Here is an 18,784-nt window from a genome sequence, read left to right as displayed (position 1 = left end):
AAATTCAAGACTATTAAAAATAAAAAACTGTTCCTCTTATCATTCAGAAAATAATTAATACCACAATTTCCTCCTTTTCCATTTCCAACTCACTAAAGACAATTAAAATAACAAAAATACCATCTTCCAATTCAGAAAAAGTTATAAATATACATATCCTCCGTTTAATCTCAATAAAACTTTTTAAATTAAAATTACCCTTTTTCAATTCAGAAAAAATATTGAAAATAAAAAGATCATTTCTTCTACTCAATAAAAATTCTAAAAAGAAAACTGGACTCTTCCTATTCAGACAAAAATGTTATCCCTTGCAATTCTATACAAGTCTTAAAAAATTAAAAAATTCATCTTTCAACTCAGGAAAAAATTGAAAACCAAAATCTCTTCCCTAGCCACTGAATAAAAATGTTAAACATACAAAATTATTCTTCTAATTTAAAAAATATTGAAAATCAACATTTTCTCCTTTCCGACTCGATAAAAATCTTTGAAATATATAAGTGCTTCAAATGTAATAAAATATAGCAAAAAATCTAATTTGATGAATAAGTTTATTTAAACAATTAATAAACCATTATTACAGTATAATTTAGGGCCGTTTGCATAAAAACGTGGTATTTATTTTCTCACCAATATCGCCAACGGATAATTCTTTAAAAATTTATTTACTATATAACAAACTATTTATTTGTTTTCATTTATTCAGCTGAGCCCTTTCATCTATACATTGTAAAAATTTAGTTGAAATTAAGTGACCAAACATTGCTAATCCTCACTAAATTATTTTCATTAACTTATTTGTTTATTTAAAATGCAGTAAATGTTTAAACTTACACAGTTTTACTTGAAAACATCTCTAAATTGTTTTGTCATTGATTCTACATCTTTTATAATGAATCTGAATATTTTATAACGAACACTATTCTTCAAAAGTCAAAAGCTTTGGTTGTCATTCTGTCAAGGGAATAAAAAAGCATTAAAAATCTTTTTAAGAAATTGGATTTTCAATCATTTAAATAATTCAATAATTGCAGGACTCCTATACCACACTTATATCTTTCTCTGACGAAAAAAATAAATAAAAGTTTGTTTTTTTAGAAAAGTCAAAAAGTTAAATTGGTCAATTTTAAATCGATTTTTTTATTAGATTGTAGCATGATATATTACATTTGTGATATTTCAAGTGATTGGGTTGATTTTTCGACTAAAAATTTGTAAAATTCCCTATAAAAAATGAATTTACTATCATTTGCCGATTTTTCCTGGCAATTTTCCGACTTTTGGGTTTGCCTATCCATATAACTATTATTTAATATAAATATTATTCATTAAATTGATATTATTTAATGAAATTATATTTAATATATTAATTTTCTAATAAATTTGTCTTTTTTAAGTAAATTTATCTAAATTTACCTAAACATAATTTTTCAAATACACAGGTTTTGGGAAATTCCACTACATGTTACTTGCAATCAGTGGACTGATTTACATGGACACAGCAATTGGAGTAACAGTTATCTCATTCGTACTACCAGCAGCACAATGCGACCTGGAAATGAATTCGACCTCAAAGGGTTTGTTAAGTGCGGCTCCAATGTTAGGTAAGATTAACAAAAAATCACACTTTTCGATAATTAATTATAAGTAAATATTAATATTAGAAAAAAAGAAATAAAAAATTAGATTAATATAAAAAAGGCGGATCCAGAGGAGAACGATTGGGGTGGCCTCACACCCCCTGAGATTTAAAAACCTAAATTAAAAATTTGTAGAATTGTATTTCAGTTACATAAGGTACTTGAGGTCTCTTAATTTTCTTGAAAAATGTGAGGCCCCTAAATTACTTTTTGATTGCATTTATTTAGTAGTCTTCCAAAAATAACGTCAGACAATTTGTTGGGAGGAAGGTGGGAGGTTTGTGCAACCCTACTTTTTTTTAGGAATGAAGAAATTCGTTTAACTTTTAAAGAAGTAGTTGTAAATTTTCAATCAAGAAATGTGACTTAACGACAAAAAATTTAATTGTTAATATTTTTTTAAACTAACTTTTACAAAACAGTTGAATTTTATACCAGACTGTTGAATTCTCGAAAATATGAAGTTTCAAGAAAAAAGTAAATTTTGTAATCAAACAGTTAAATTTTAAATCAACGAAATTAACCCAAAAAGAAAATTACAGCAAAATATATACATTTTTAACCAAATAATTTAATTTTTAACCCAGAGATATAAAGTTTCAAGAAAAAAGTTTATTTTTTAATCAAACAGTTCAATTTTAAATTAACAAAATTAACCGTAGAAGAAAATTGCAACAGAATGAATAATTTTTTTATCAAATAATTCCATTTTTAACCAGTAAGTATAATTTTCTACCAAAAAAGTGAAATTTTCAACAAACTGTACAACTTTTTAACCAAATAGTTAGATTTGTAAACCAAAAAAGCAATTCAAAGAAAAACTTCAGTCTTTCCATCAAATAATATTTTTGCCAGAAAAAGGGAAGTTTTAACAAGTTAGTTTAATTTCAATCAAAAAAATATTTCAAAACAAATATTTTCAATAAAAAAAAACTGCATTTAAAAAAATAAGTACATTTTCAGCCAAAGATTCGAATTTTCAATTAAAAATGTAATAGTTGATATTTATACAAAAAACTACTGTAATTTGAATAAAAAAGACAATTTAATTTAACCAAAAAAAAATCTATTTTGAAGAAAATAGTTGAATCTGCAAACAAAGTAGATTAATTTTCAACCAAAAAGATTAATTCTCTGACAAAAAGACGAATTTTTAACAAACTACATACATTCCTTACCAAATAGTTGAATTTTTAATGTAAACTAATGATTTTTTAAACAAAAATGGAACAGTTGAATTTTCACTTGAAAAAATTAATTTTTAATAACAAATAACGAATTTTCTGCAAAACAGTTTGATTTTATACAATATACTTGGATTTTTTACCAAATTATTGAGAGAGAAAGAGAAATTATCCATATAACAAATTTAATTTTTAACCCGGAAATATGAAATTTTAATAAGCAATATTATAGTCGATATATCTGCAAAAAAGACATCAAGTTTAACCAAAAAACAATTTTATGTCACTAAAAAAGACGAATTTTCAACAAAATAGTCTGAAAAATGAGATTCATTTTCAAACAAGATTATTTTTCCATCAAAAAATACGAAGTTTCAACAAAAAAATTAATTTTCAATCAAATAGTTAAATTTTAAGGTAATACAATTAGTTTTTAACCCAAAAAAAGAAATTTTCGACAAAATACATAAATTTAGAACACAAAAATAGAATTTTCAAACAATAAAATTAATTTTCAACCAAATAAATAAACTTCTATACTAAAAAGAAAATCGATTTTTGAACAAAAATGTAACGATTAAATTCTTCTTTTGAATAGATTTGTTTTCAATTTTTAAAAACGAAACTTCTATAAGGCAGTTGAATCTTCCACCTAATTGTTGAGACAAAAAAAAACGAATTTTTAATACAAAAAGTAGAATTTTATCAAATAGCCAAATTTTCATTTTAAGAAATTAATGCTTACCCAAAAAAGGAAAGTTTAAAAAAATATTTAAATTTTTAACAAAAGAAATAAATAAAGTTAATATTTCTGCAAAAAATATTTTAGTATTAAATAAAATACCATAGAATAAAAATAAAATAGTTGAATCCCCAATCAAAACAGAATAATTTTTAATCAAAAAGATGCATTTTCAACCTAAAAAAAGCAATTTCAAAAAACTGCACCCAGTTTATGAAAACACAGAAAAATCGTCGTCCTCCTAACCACCCAAAAGACTTTGAGTAATTTATGCGCGGCCCCAAATATGCGGGACCCCTTCCCCACTCTCTCACATACATTCGTTGGAAAAGTCACAGCCCCCCTCCCTCCCGAAAAATACCCTGGATCCACGCTTATTATGAGATATATTAAAGGATGAAATTCACTCTTATTATTGCTTCTTCTATTGTATGAAGAAAAGAAAAGACATTATCGATTGTTAAAGACCGCGGGAGGCCCTATAAAAACATTACGAAATTCATCGGCTTCATTGCACATTGTACAATAATCTCTATTGTCGACTTACTTTAAAGACTGAAATTTATTTTTAAAAATTGCCTGCTAAAAAAAATGATAAGAAAAATAAATAAAAATAATCCAATGTTGATTGTTTCTTAACAGGCATGGTGATAGGGTCCTACATTTGGGGCTGTCTGGCTGATACAAAAGGCCGAAAAGTCGTTCTGATAGCAACTTTATTAATGGATGGTATCGTTGGCGTGTTATCATCCTTTGTTCAGTATTTTTGGGTCTTCCTAGTTTTCCGTTTCCTAAACGGATTTGCGTGAGTAAATTATTTCTATTTTTCCAAATAAATATCAAATTGGAAATTGTAAAAGAAATTGTATTGCAGTGTGACGGGGGCAATGGGTATCGTTTTTCCCTACCTCGGTGAATTCCAACCCACCAAACACCGTGAAAAGATTCTCTGCTGGATGGAGATGTTTTGGACTGTAGGAGTAATTGTACTACCATGTAAGTAATTTTTATCAACAAGATTATTTTCAAATTAAATTCTATACAAAAAAATTGGTGAAACTAAATTCTCGAAAATTTCACACTCATTGTTGTTGACTACCGGTTTATTTACACACTGCCTTAATATGACTTTAAGTAGCTGTTTCCACTTTGTTCTTTGGAATATTTGAGAGTTTTGTAAATAACAATTTCCAGATTAGGAATTTTAGTTATAAAAATGTATTTTTGAAAGGGAAGCTTTAAATTGCAAATTATTCTTCAATAGTAAATGCAACCATTCTTTTCGTAACATTGCTATTACTTTTAGTTTTACTTTTTAGTTACGGTAACATACCGGTAACTTTAAGTTTGATTTTTAAAGATAAATCTCAAGCTTGAAAGATTTCAATAGGTATCGATAAAGAATCTGGAAGATTTTAAGACCATTTTTAATTTTTTAATTTTTGCAGCATTTGAAATAAATTAAGAGAACTTTGGATTATTTTAAATGATATTTCGCAGTTTTACAAGTTTCGAAAAGATTTAAAAATTATTTAAAATTGGAAAAGTTTACAAAAAATTGTAAAAAAAATGTAGCTTTTTGGAAATTTTGAAGCTTTTTGTGGATTTTGAAAGGTTTTAAAAACATGTTTTTGGCAAAATTTCAAGAAAAATGTTAATTTACTTGTAATTTGGAAAAACATAATTTTAAGATAATATTTAAAAAGATATTATAAAATTTCAAATGATTGTCTTAAATTGCAGAAAAGAATGTGGAAGATTTTAAAGCAACATTTTTCAATTTTTCAACATTGCAACATTTTATATTAAAAAATCGAATAAATTTAAGAGATATTTAGAAATTTTCAAAAAACACAAAAATAATTTTAAATTTAACAAGATTTCAACAGATTTAAAACAAAACGATGATGATTTTAATGCAATTTTTTTGTTAATTTTCAGAATTTCTTCAAAATTTTCCATTCAACTTGAATAATTTCAAAAGATATTAAAAAATTTTTTTTAACATCAAAAATACTTTTGAATAAAAAATATTTTTAAGACCCCAAGACAAAGTGTAGATTTTTAAAGATTTTGAAATAAAGTTTCTTTATTTTGAAAAATTGATTCCAAAAAAATAGTTGAAAAGGCTTAGAAAAATTACAAAAGATTTTCGGAATTTTTCAAAAAACAATACATATGATAAATAAAATACTTTCAAACATTTTTTAAGCATCAAAAAGTCATATACAATTTTAACTGATTTAAATTTTGTTCTAAAATTTTGTAAATTCCCGTAAGATAAAATTTTTTTTATTTTCATGATACTTTTTCGATATATCTAAAACCTTCAAAGATCATTTTCAATTTTCTTTCGTAATTTAGGAAAATTATATTTTTATAACCGTAAAGCAAATACGTACAGATACTTAAAAAATACAATTTCTGGTTTGTATTGAAAATTATTTTTCCTCTAAAATTATAATTTGCATAAGATTTTTTCTTCTTTACTTTAAAATCTTTTCTGGTTAAAAATTCAACCATTTCTTTTAGATCCACTTTTTCATTTAAATATTCATCTCTTTTTTTGTAATTTTTTTCATCAAAATATTCAACTATATTGTTGAAAATCCGTTTTTTAATGAATTTAACTGTTTTTTTAGAATTAACTCTTCTTCAGTTGTCTTTAGATTGAAAAATCAACTTTTATTTTTCATTGATAATTCATCATTTTAGTTAAAAATGTGCCTTTTTCATAAAAAATTCATGTTTTTGGTTGAAACTTCAGCTATTTGGTTCAAAAATTAACTTTTAGATTGAAAATTCTTTCTTTTTTTTATTTACAATTAAACTGTTTGATAGAAAATTATTCTTTTTTGCAAATATACAATCGATCTGGGTGAAAATACAAGTAATCGAACATTAATCTTTCGGTTGAGGATTTGACTATTTTGTTGAATATTCGTCTTTTACGACTAATTCGTCTGCTTTTGATTTAAAATAAATAAGTTTAAAGATATTATATAATTTAAAATAAAACGATTCATCTCTTTGGTTGAAACTAGAACTATTTTGTTGGAAATTAATCTTTTTAGTCTAAAATTCATGTATTTCATAAAAAATTAAACTTTTTGTTAACAAACTTAATTTGTTTGGAAATCTATATTTTTGGGTTGAAAATGAAACTGTTTTGTAAGAATTTCGTTTCTTTTAAAAATATTTAATCTTTTTGGTTAAAACTGCAACTAGTTGAAAAATAATCTTTCTGGGTTGAGAATTCAACTATTGTGTTGAATATTTCTTTTTTTTGGTTTAATTCTGTTGCTTTTTATTTCAAATTAAAATATATCTTTTCGTTCAAATATCAATAATCTATAACTTTTTTTGTTAATTATTCATTTTTTTGGTTGAAAATTCAACTATTTGATTGAAAATTAAAATTTTGTTGAAATTTAGATTTGAAATATCTGAAATCTTGAAGTCTTTTTGAAGTTTTTAAGAATTTTAGAAAAGATATCATATATTTATATAACCGTAACAACAAATTAATAAGTCTAATAAGAAATTGTTATTTTATTTTTTATTAAAAGTTATTATTTTTCCCCTAGAATAGAAAAATGTCACACACACGACTGATGATGTCAGTATTTATTTGAAGATTTTCAGAGAAACTGTAATAAATTAATTTACCTTTGCAGTGATCGCTTGGCTGATAATTCCCTTGCACTTGACATACACAACGGAATCGTTCTACTTTAAATCCTGGAATCTCTTCGTGGCTCTCTGTGCTCTGCCTTCTCTGATGCTAGGACTATGGCTTTTTGCTTTTCCAGAAAGTCCGAAATTTTTACTTGAATGTGGTGAAACTGAAGCAGCTCTCGACGTATTTAAATGGATTTATGCGCAAAACACCGGAAACGATCCTGATACGTATCCGGTAAGATTCTACAATTTTATGTATAAAAAAATATTATTCTTAGCAGAAATAGTACCTTTTGTGGAAAAATGGGGAAAAGCAGGAATTTTTCGGCTAGTATAGTTTTCAGTACGAGTAGCAAGCGAGCGCGCACGAACCGAAGACGAGCACTGCAAAACTACATGAGTCGTAAATTTTTTTAAAAAGAAATGTATGATTTCAAACGTCTTTGTCATAAATGCATGATTTTTGTTTATATAGAGGAATTTTGGAAACTCTATTTTCAAAATTTATGATTTTCTAAATTAACAGAAATTTTGGACATTTATGGAAAACTTATAATTTTCCGAAAATTTTGATAATTAATAGAAATTTTCTAAATTAACAGACATTTTGCATAAAAATTCATAGTCAATTACTAAATTATTTTTAAAAATTTGAATTTATGGAAAATTTTGAAATCAACACAAATTTCGCAATTTATGATAATTTTCTAAACCACAAAAATTCTAAAAATTGAAAAAAAATTAATCATCCTAAATTTATACATGATCAAAAATTTAGAACATTAATGGCAGATTTTTAAATTACTAAAAATTTTGGAAATTCATACTATTATTTTAAATTACCACAAATTTGGAAAATTGATGGTTTTTTGTCAATTTTCGGTAAATTTAGAAATTTAAGGTCAGTTTATAAATTAAAGAAATTTTTAGAAATCCTAAATCACCCTAAATTTCCCAAAATACAATTTTTAAATGTCTAAATTTCTGGAAATTTTTAGAACTTAACTGTAATTTATTTCAATTTTATAGTTAATTTATAGTAACTTGCAATGAATTGCACACAATTCAATTAAAAATGTCTTTAAATTTTTGGAAATTTATGGAACTCAACGGTAATTTATGGTAATTTTACAGGTAAATATCGTAACTTACCATAAATAACCCAAAATTCAATTTTAAACATTGTTATAGATTTCCGAAAATTTATGAAATTTTTTAGTTATTTTATTGTGATATTACAGGTAATTTATGGTAACTTACATTACATTGCCTACAATTTAATTAAAAATGTTTATAAATTTCCTGAAATTTTTGGAACTTAACGTTAATTTATAGTAATTTTACAGGTAAATATGGTAACTTACCATAAATTACCAAAAATTTAATTTTAAACATTTTTATACATTTCCGGAAATTTATGAAATTTTTTGGTAATTTATTTTAATATTAGAGTTAACTTATGGCAACTTACAATATATGGCCAAATTCAATTAAAAATTGTTTATAAATTTTGTGAACTTTATGAAACTCAACGGTAATTAATTGTATTTTTACAGTTTAATATTGTAACTTACCATAAATTACCCAAAATTCAATTTTAAACATTTTTATACATTTCCGGAAATTTATGAAATTTTTTGGTAATTTATTTTAATATTAGAATTAATTTATGGTAACTTACAATAAATTGCACAAAATTCAATTTAAAAATGTCTTTAAATTTTCCGAAATTTATGTAACTCAACGGTCATTTATGGTAATTTTACAGGTAAATTGGGTAACTTACCATAAAAGACCCAAAATTTAATTTTCAACATTTTTATGCATTTCCGGGAATTTATGAAATTTTTTGTTAATTTATTTTGATATTATATTTAATTTATGGTAACTTACAATATATTGCCCAAGTTCAATTAAAAAATGTCTATAAATTTCCGGAAATTTTTGTAACTTAAGTATGATTTATGGTAATTTTAGAGGTAAATATGGTAACTTACCATAAATTACTCAAAATTCAATGTTGAACTTTTTTATAAATTTCCGAACATTTATGAAATTTGTTTTTAATTATGGCAATGTTACAGGTAATGTATGGCGACCAAAAATAATTTACTTGTAATTCAATTTAGAAATTCTATAAATTCACAGAAATTTTTAGGAATTTACGGTAATTTGATCAATTCGAAATAGTCACTGTCCATAAATTGCCGCGAAATTCTATTATCTGTAACAAAAATTTCTTTACAGTTTTTACGTTGGGTGGGCTAATTATTGTAAAATGCGAGCTCATAGATATATAATTTTTATTATTCACATCTGACGTCACTTTCCACTCCCTAGGGAGTGAAAAGTGGAGCTTTAGCCCCACGTCATAGACATCGAAAAGGGCTGAAGTCATGCATGTGTCATTAAAACTACTTTTCCCTCCCTAAATATTGAAAAGTATAACTTTATCCCTATTTCATAGGCAAAAAAGGAGTAAAGTAGTGCATGCGTTAAGAAAAATATCCTAATGGATTAAAGAATATTCTCTGATTTAATCGAAGTTTATTTTTTTAAACAGGTAAAGTCACTTCAGGAGAAGCCAACCTCGAAGGACAAGAGCACCAGGACTTTGAGATTGCACAAGCATAAGGATCTTAAGGTCCTTATTTCGGAAGTTTGGGATCTGACAAAACAACTCTGCAAGCCACCATATCTTCGAAATACTCTGTTGGCGTGTGGCATTCAATTTGGTCTCACTAGTAGCTATTATACTCTCATGGTTTGGTTTCCCGAATTATTTACCAGGTCAGTTCAAAAAACTATTTTTTAAATATATTTTTGATAATATATCCCATATTAATTATTCTTTTTATTGTATAAATGTCTCCTAAATTTTTCTGGATTTAAAAAAAGTCTATCGGCGTATAGTATCGGACAACTAACTGGGTAGCATATGAAAAATTAGCCTTAACTTTGAAAATTGATAGCGTCGTCCAGAATATAGATAGAAATATTTATTTAAATTGTTGAAAAGTATACTTTGGCAATATTCAGTAATTTTTTCATTTGAAAATATTTAAAAACAAGCCGGTGACAGAGATTGTCCGAGAACATCTTGGAAAAAAAAAACAATTTACGGTGTTCACTGTATCTCGGTCGGAAATGATCGGAAATCAAAAACCATTTAAATTTAGTCAAGGTATTAACAAATCCTCCCCCCAACGTTCTGTGATTATTTTTTTTTTTGCATTTAAAAATTTGGTGTGGTCATCTAAAGTGGAATCTGCTATTTTCTACGAAAAATGCCACCATTCTGGGGGTGGAAAACACCCTTAATGTAAACAAAGAAATTTATCTGAATGTTGAGGGGAGGTATTTTATGTGTAGAAAATGTGTACCAAGTTTGAATTGATTCGGTAAAGTAGTTTTGAAATGGCAGTGAATACAGACTTTGAAAAAGTTGTTTTGAGAAAAACGACTTTAAAGCTTTAGAAACCCGCAGCTTTCAGTGCTGTAGTGCTAGAGGACAGGAGACTAACTAGACAATAACTTCGAGAGTTTTTCTCAGATCCACTTAAAATTTTTAGGAGTATATTCATAAAAAGTTCAACATTAAGAAAAAACAAACAAAAAAAATCGATTTTTTGAAAGTGTAAACCTTAAAACCCCCCCCCCCCCCCCATAATGAAACCTTGGAGAAGTAATTTGGGATGATGGGTATTAAATTATTACGTAAGTAACTCAAAAAATATATGCCAAGTTTTACAGAATGTTGTACTTTGTTCAACTTTTGACAGGAGATAGACAAATTAATTTATTAATTCAAATTTTTTATAAAAGTGACCTTTGGGATTCTATCTTTTATTTTAACCATTGAAAAATCAAAAAATCTTCATCGGTCCATACAATGATGATTTGCGTTAATGTATTGTATAAAGATTTTTTAATTTATAATGTCTCAAATGCAAGAAAAATCCTAAAACTCACTTTTCCAAAATATTATAAATTAAAAATTGATTTTCCTTTCTTCTACCAAGAGTTGAAGTTACAGTACAAAAATTCCTTAAAATTCGGAATTTTCTTTTTTCTTTTTTTGCAAGAAGGAAAAGTGGAACTTTTTAGGGTGGCCACTGGACCGGAAAACCGGGAATTGTTTGAGACCGAGGAAACCCGGGAAATGAGAGTGAATTTTTTTTGACTGGAAATTTTACAAATTTGGGGAAGAAAAATCTGTCCACGTTCGATTTAAAATTTTTAAAAATAATTATTTGAATTTTTATGTTTTTCAATAATGCTATTATTTAGCTTACAATGCGTAATTCAACATTCATGTACTTTAAAAATTTTCCATTTAAAATTTTTATTTTTAAGCTTACATTTTTAAATTAAAGAATTTTTAAATACTTTCTTAAAGACTTGAAAAAATCAAAAATAAAAGCCTTTGATGTTGACTTAAACGGATTCAATTTGAAAATCTTAGTCAGTAACCCAAAATTTTTTAGCTTTAGTGTTCTATTTTTTAAATTTCATTGACCGTGAAAAATGTTTGCAAACCGAGAAAAAGCCGGGATATGACCGGGAATTTATTTCGTCGATTAAAACGGCCACCCTGAACTTTTTTGACGATAATGTAAAGAATTCCTGGAAACAAAACCAAGAATGTAATAATCAAATTTGGACAACCACCATAAAATGTTCCTATTGTAATTTGAAAAAGATGCTCTCTAACAAAAAAAAATCCTGAAAAATAAATACATTTTTTTGGAAAAAAATAACAAAATAATGTGTTTTTTTTGTGATTCGATAATAATAAAAATAAAAAAGACATGGAAGGAGATTTGGTTGGTTTCCTTCTCATTTTATTTTATTTTCAAATTACAATAGGACTATAGGAATAGGAATATTTTATAGTGGTTTCCCAAATTTGGTCGTGGCATTCTTGGTTTTATTTTCAGGAATTCTAAGCATTAATTTGATTATTGGACGTTAAATAGGATTTTAAATTTGATTGAAATCTAATTTAAATTTTTTAAATTTCACTTTTTTTACGAGTGTATGCGTGCGCGCTCGAGCCGGAGATGAGTACTGAAAAAATACTTACATTAAAAAATATAAACATTCCATAAATATAATTTTTTTTAAATAGAATTATTTGAAATTTATTGAAGATCAGAATACTCGAAAACTTCCAAAATTTTCCGCAATATTCGGTAATTTATTATGGTTTATGGTAACATCGCTCCGAGCTGGTACACATGGTACAGCTATTAAACAATATGTCAACACTATCACCTGATCGCTTGATAACGTTTATTATTCACATCTGATGACACTTTTTCCCCCTAGGGATTAAAAAGTACTTTTTACTCATTGAGGACTGAAAAATAAAATAAGCAGTTTTTGCAAAAATGGGCTCAATGGGCCCTTAATATTACTTTTTAAATCTGCTAAGGCCATGTAATACTTATCAGATTTCTACCTTACCGACGTTTTTCCCGCTGAAACTTACGTCCAAATGAAAAAATGTATAGCTATACAAAAGTTCACTAATGCTTTGCACTTAATTTTCCAAGTTTTTAACTGGACATAGAAATTTATCCGGACGTGTTTTCTAGCGAAAAAAATGTCGGTAAGGTAGGCATCGTGTAAGTATCACAGCCTTAATCTTAATGTAACTTTAATTGTCTAATTAAAGAAAAATTTTGTTGTTAGGTTTGAAGAATTTGAGGAATTACATCCTGGAAAAAGTACGTCAGTATGCATTGTTTCTGCTTCTCCTGTTAACTCGACGAATGTGGATCTCTTCGGTTGTGAAACATCAATTGCACCTTCCGTTTATCTTCACACGGTATACATTGGTCTTGCTTGTGTGCCAGGATCGATTATTCTTCCACTTTTCGTCCACAAATTAGGCGCTAAATTTTTCCTCAGTGAGTATTTTTTTCCAGTTGATATTATTCAGTAAATAATCGGCAAGAAATGAATTTTCATTTATCGGTCGAAAATGAGAATTCTTCAAGGGCATGTGACAGTTATCAGTTTCCGACTTTACTGACATTTGTGTGGGTCATGCCAATTCCACATGAAATAGGATATAAGACTGAAAGTTTAAGAAAATATAGAATAGGAAGTAAGGAACGTTTTTGTACTAATAAATTTTTACTGCTACAAAAAAAATTTCAAAAAATAATCTTTTTTGCAATTGTAAACATTTATCATTTATTAGTACAAAAGTACATATACGCTGTGGTGTCGTCTCAAAAGGAAAAGTGACCTGGCGTTACTTTTAATAAACTACGTTACCAGTTTTAGAGGGTACGGTGGGGGGCTAAAAACGAAGGTGGTATTATAAAAAATCTAATTACTTTGTTAAAAATTCATTTTTTCAGTTGAAGTTTCTTATTTTTGGTTAAAAATTTAACTATTTTGATGAAAATTCGTTTCATATTTGGCTGAAAATACATTTTTTAAATTTATGATTAAACTATTATATTTTTGATAAAAATATCTCTTTTTCAATTAAAAATTTAACTATTTAATTAAAAATGTATCATTTTTAGTTAAAGTATAACTGTTTGGTTAAAAATTCATGTTTTTTATTTAAAATTCACCTTTCTTGGTAAAAATGTAATCTTCTTGGTTCAAAATGTATCCTTCTTTTCCTCCTTGGTCGATTATTTGACTTAAAGTTGAACTACTTTGTAAAAAATTAATTTTTTAATTAGGAATTCTACTTTGTGAAAAAATAATTTTTTTAGTGAGGAATTCTACTATATAAAAAAATCATTTTTGAATTAGGAATTCATAATTACATTGAAAGACTCAACTATTTGCTTTTAAATTAATTATTATGTTAAAAATTCTATTGTTTTGTCGAAACTTTATCTTCGATATTGTATACGTTAAAGCCTCAAATATTTGGTAGAAAATGTATGTATTTAATTGAAAAGTCGTCTTTTTGAGCACAAAATAAATCTTGTTTTTTGAAAATGACTTATTTTGTATTGAAAATTCAATTGTTTGGTAGAAAATTCACTTTTTTAAAAAAAGTCGTGTCTTTTGGTGGAAAATTATTTATGTTTATTCAGAGTTCAAATTTTTGGTTGATAATTCTTATATCTTGTTAAAAACTCACGTTTCTTAATTTAAAATGATTTTTTAATGTGAACATTTATCTTTTCTAATTTCAAAATGCACTTTTTTCTAAACCATTCGACTTTTTTATTTAAAAACTTTACTCTTTCGTTAAAAATTCATATTTCGTGGTAGAAAAGTAATTTTTCCTAATTGAAAATGAATTTTTTTAAATGGAAATTCAACTGTTTTCTAAAAAGTTTGTTTATTTGTCTTGAAAATTCAAATATTTAAATTTTAGACTTTTTTGTTTTAAAATTCGACCATTTAATTAAAAATACATTTTTGTATGCTGAAAATTCAACTATTTCATTGGAAATTTAACGATTTTGTTAAAAATTAATCCTTTTGGATTGAGAAATCATAATTCTTAATTGAAAACTTATCTTTCTTGGATTGGAAAGAAACTGGGAAATTACATGCACGAAGGAACGTATGTATGGTTCTAAATTTCTGAAAACAAAAAAAAAAGATCAATTTAAAAAATGAATTGTTTTAGTTTCAGAAATTGAACTCAATTCAAACGTTCCTTACTATATTTTCTTTAATTTCCCAGATTTTCATCTCTCGTGGTCGTCAGTTGTGGCCAAAAATGTCAGTAAAGTAGGAATAGGGTAAGTATTTCATGACCCTAATGTCTCCAGTTTTGAAAATAACACGAGTTTAGTCTACATTTAAAAGCCAAAAAAAAGATAATGTCTCAGATAAACCTCCCTTAGAAAATTTCATTTTATCTACAAAGAAAATGTTATTTCGATATTTAACTTCATGTTAGCATGAGATAGGAAATAACAAAATTTTGGTACATGGCTTCAAATAAAAAAAAAATATTTCTGAGTGAATTAAAAAACAATTTAATCAAGAATAGGAAAAATAATTGGGAGAAATGCAACATTTAGAAATTTGAATGGCAAACCTTGAAGAATAAATAATTTTAATAAAAAGTGTGGTATTTGTTGACTTCGTGATGATTTTCCGAATTTAGGAGTGAATGGTTTGGAAATCTTCTTTCTAATAAAAATGTAAAATATTATCCGAAAAGTACCGAAAATTTTTTAATAGTATAAATTAATAATAATTTTAAAAATGTTTTTGTAATAAATTAAACAAAATTAGTATGAAGTTATGTATTAAATAATTTATAACTCTAATTTTAGTTATAGCAATTTGTAATTACAACAGTTCTAATATTTCAAATTAATGAACTGTAAAATATTAAAATTATTCAACAATTATTAAAATTGATTCAAATCATTCAAATCTATTAATATTCATCAAGAATGAAATCTTTCAACAATTCACATTTTTTTCAATATAATACGTTTACCCTTATAAGGTTTCTCCCTAAAATCTTATTTAAATAAAGTTTGATTCTTCTTTTCAGAATAATACCATTATTTTTGCAAAAAAATGACAAAAGTTAATATAAAGTGATTTATTTAACATATTGCAATTTTAATGTTAATTACAGCAATTTTTAATTGTTACAATGCTAATTTTACAAATTAATACACTGTTAAGTATTAAAATTAATCAAAAGTTTTTAAAATTCATTAAAATAATTCAAATCTATTAATATTTAACAACAATGACAGCTCTGATCGATGCACATTGCTTTGAATATAATGAACCTCTTATAATGTTTCGTCCTCGAATATGATAAAAAAATTGTTAATAGTTTTTTCAGAATAACAGAAATGTTTTTATAAAAAGTTGATAAAATTTAATATAAAGTGATTTATTTAACATACTATAATTTTAATGTTAATTATACAAATTTGTCATTTTAACTATTCTAATAATTAAAATTAATTAACAGTTAAATAATAAAATGACCAATAATTAATTAAATTCCTTGAAATAATTTAAATCTATGAATAATTAACAGTAATGAGATCTTTAATCGATTCACATTTCTTTCATTGTAATACATTTCTTATTATTATACTGTTACCCTGTCAAATTTTAGGTGTAAAAAACAATTTTGATTATTTTTGTTATTTTACAGAAAACGCCAATTTTTTCTAAACAAATGACAAAAGTTCGCATCAAGAGATTATAATTGCAGGGAAAAACTTAAATCTTGAAAAAAAAGAAATATTGAACTAAAATGTTTTATTCTGAAATTAAAATTGTTGTAAATATTATAAAAGGGAGTCTAAAATTATCATAAATACGTGAAAAAGCTCAAAATTTGAAGAAAAAAAACAGTTATTGAAAAAAGTTTTGGTGCTTTTAAAATTTTTGAACAAAAACCAAATATTGTTTGGTCTCCCTCGACTGATATTATACTTTTAGACTACAAAAAGGATTTTGAAAAAGGTTTTAAAGCATTTCCTTTAAGCTTCGGAAAAGTCATCAAAGTAAGCGATTACCAAAAATATAATTTAAGACATAGAAGAGGAATTATCTTTTGTCACAGATAAAATTTAATTTTAATATAATTTAAGCCCATCATAGATATAAAGATTAGAAAAAATTACATTCATTTTTTTTTTGCAGTTTTATCACTGGTAGTTTCTGGAGGTGTTACTGTTGGTTTCTACTTCGTAACTAATGCAACGCAAAATTTAATTTTGTCCTGTGTTTTTGAAGCATTGACTTCTCTTGGAATATCATTGGTTTACTGTGTGATTGTAGACATGTTTCCAACTAATCTCAGGTAATTAAAAGAAATGTTTTTCCATCAGTAATAAAATAAAAAATAAAAAATGAAATTCTAATAATTTTTTTGTTATTTTAATAGGGTAATGGCAGCGGCATTGTCACTCACTATGGGCAGATTAGGAGCTTTAGTGGGTAATCTCGTTTTTGGTTACCTAATCGATCTAGCATGCGTTGTTCCTGTAGTTCTCTTCGCTGCCTTTTTATTCTGTAAGTATATTATTTCCAAAATTTAATTGCATCTAAAATTACATTCTATTTTATTTTGTTAATAAAAAATGTAGAACAATTTATTGACCAAAATTAATTGTTTTCAGGTTGTGGCCTCCTGTCCTTCTTCCTGCCAAAGACAGGTAAGGAGACTCTAGATTGATGACTCCCACAAGCGATCCAGAAATTTTCGAGTCTTCTACTATTTTGATCTTAAATCCGAAAGCAGGATTTTGAATCCCAGTCCTGAACCTAAAAAAAAGTCTCGCAATCAATCTACCTTTATCAACCAAAGAAAAAAATTGTAATGAACTTTCCCATCGAATGGAGGAAGATCATCAACAAATGATTCCTCATTTCAGTCAAGGCTAATTCTTTTTAGCTAAACGCTTAAGTACAAATACCATAAGTCGTGAATTATTTATGAAATTTGTGAAAAAATCCACCCCTCAATTTGGAAAATGTATTCGATAAAATCTTATACCAAAAATGTAAATGAAATGAGATTGAATGTGATGTCACAGCTGTGACTTGAAATCTATCAGCATTTCTAGCGAAACTCTAATTTATCAAAAAACACAATCGTCTTTCTATGGATCTTTTACTTATTTATGATCTAGGCTAGGTTATTTGATTTTTTATAGAAATTAGATACATGTTCGCGACCAACTGTCTTAGGTAAGAATTCGCCCGGAACTAGAATTTCCTCGATAGAACCTTCATTCATGATGAGAAATAATAATTTAATTTTTCTATCGAAGACATCAATGAAAGTAGATTCTTTAGCCAATAAGCGAACCACAAGGTCGAAATATTACTTGGAAATGGCTATACAATATGTTTTCTTTAACGCCATTTGCCAAGTCATCATAATATATAGATAATTGAAAAAAAATATCATTCACTGTGTACCTATTTATATCTATAAGTGTACATAATAATATAGGTACTCACGCATAAAAAAATAGGGATAAAATTATGACCTATAAAAATTGGTATAATCAGCCAATATATATTTATTTGTTATCGTATCGTTTTGTAAAAGTAGTGACGAATTGTGTTATATTCATTGTCAGAAAGATCTTCTATAATTTTTTGATTTATTTAATTGATGAAGAATTGAAGGAAAAATGTACAGTAGTGTAGAAAAAGAGTAGGTCAAGTGAAAATGCTTGAAAGTTTACTTATTATTTAATTTAGTGCATCTACCAAATTGTACATAGTATCAAATACATTATTGTTATTTTTCGAATAAATGTTAACCTTGACTAGATTCGAATTTTTATATCTCAATCAGCCTCCTGCCTTTGAGTAGTGTTCTAAATAGTTTAAGTGTTTTGAATGAGGACTTAAAAAATTGTATTTTCTAGCTTTATTAATAATAATTACATTATTTAAATTGCGCGGAAAAATGCATAACTTCAAATTGGAAAGGACACTTAATTTAAACGGCAAAAAAATCAATTTTTAATAAAAATCAGGATAGTTAAAATGTAAGAAAAATAAATGTTAAAAAAAGAATTTTCAACAAAAGAGCTTGTTTT

General features: G+C 26.0%; 1 protein-coding gene across 3 annotated transcripts in view; it reads left to right on the top strand.

The window, feature by feature from the left end:
- LOC117170657 (synaptic vesicle glycoprotein 2B-like) overlaps positions 1–18,513 on the top strand; it is a 26,605-nt gene extending 8,092 nt beyond the window's left edge. For 2 of the 3 annotated variants that reach the window (XM_033357574.1, XM_033357575.1), the window contains 9 exons: positions 1,438–1,604; positions 4,209–4,371; positions 4,441–4,562; positions 7,244–7,482; positions 9,811–10,037; positions 12,945–13,162; positions 16,869–17,028; positions 17,113–17,240; positions 17,348–18,513. In XM_033357574.1, coding sequence (XP_033213465.1) covers positions 1,438–1,604; positions 4,209–4,371; positions 4,441–4,562; positions 7,244–7,482; positions 9,811–10,037; positions 12,945–13,162; positions 16,869–17,028; positions 17,113–17,240; positions 17,348–17,403 — 1,480 coding nt within the window. In that variant the 3' untranslated portion in view covers positions 17,404–18,513. Of the gene's footprint in view, positions 1–1,437; positions 1,605–4,208; positions 4,372–4,440; positions 4,563–7,243; positions 7,483–9,810; positions 10,038–12,944; positions 13,163–14,922; positions 14,981–16,868; positions 17,029–17,112; positions 17,241–17,347 lie in introns of those variants that run through there. The other variant, XR_004466833.1, reaches the window with a different exon arrangement.
- The last annotated feature ends 271 nt before the right edge of the window (positions 18,514–18,784 follow it).

The sequence above is a fragment of the Belonocnema kinseyi genome, chromosome 4, assembly GCF_010883055.1.
Source record: "Belonocnema kinseyi isolate 2016_QV_RU_SX_M_011 chromosome 4, B_treatae_v1, whole genome shotgun sequence".
Lineage (NCBI taxonomy): Eukaryota > Metazoa > Arthropoda > Insecta > Hymenoptera > Cynipidae > Belonocnema > Belonocnema kinseyi.
Note: the sequence above shows the minus strand (reverse complement) of the source record. Positions and strands in the feature narration are given on the sequence as shown.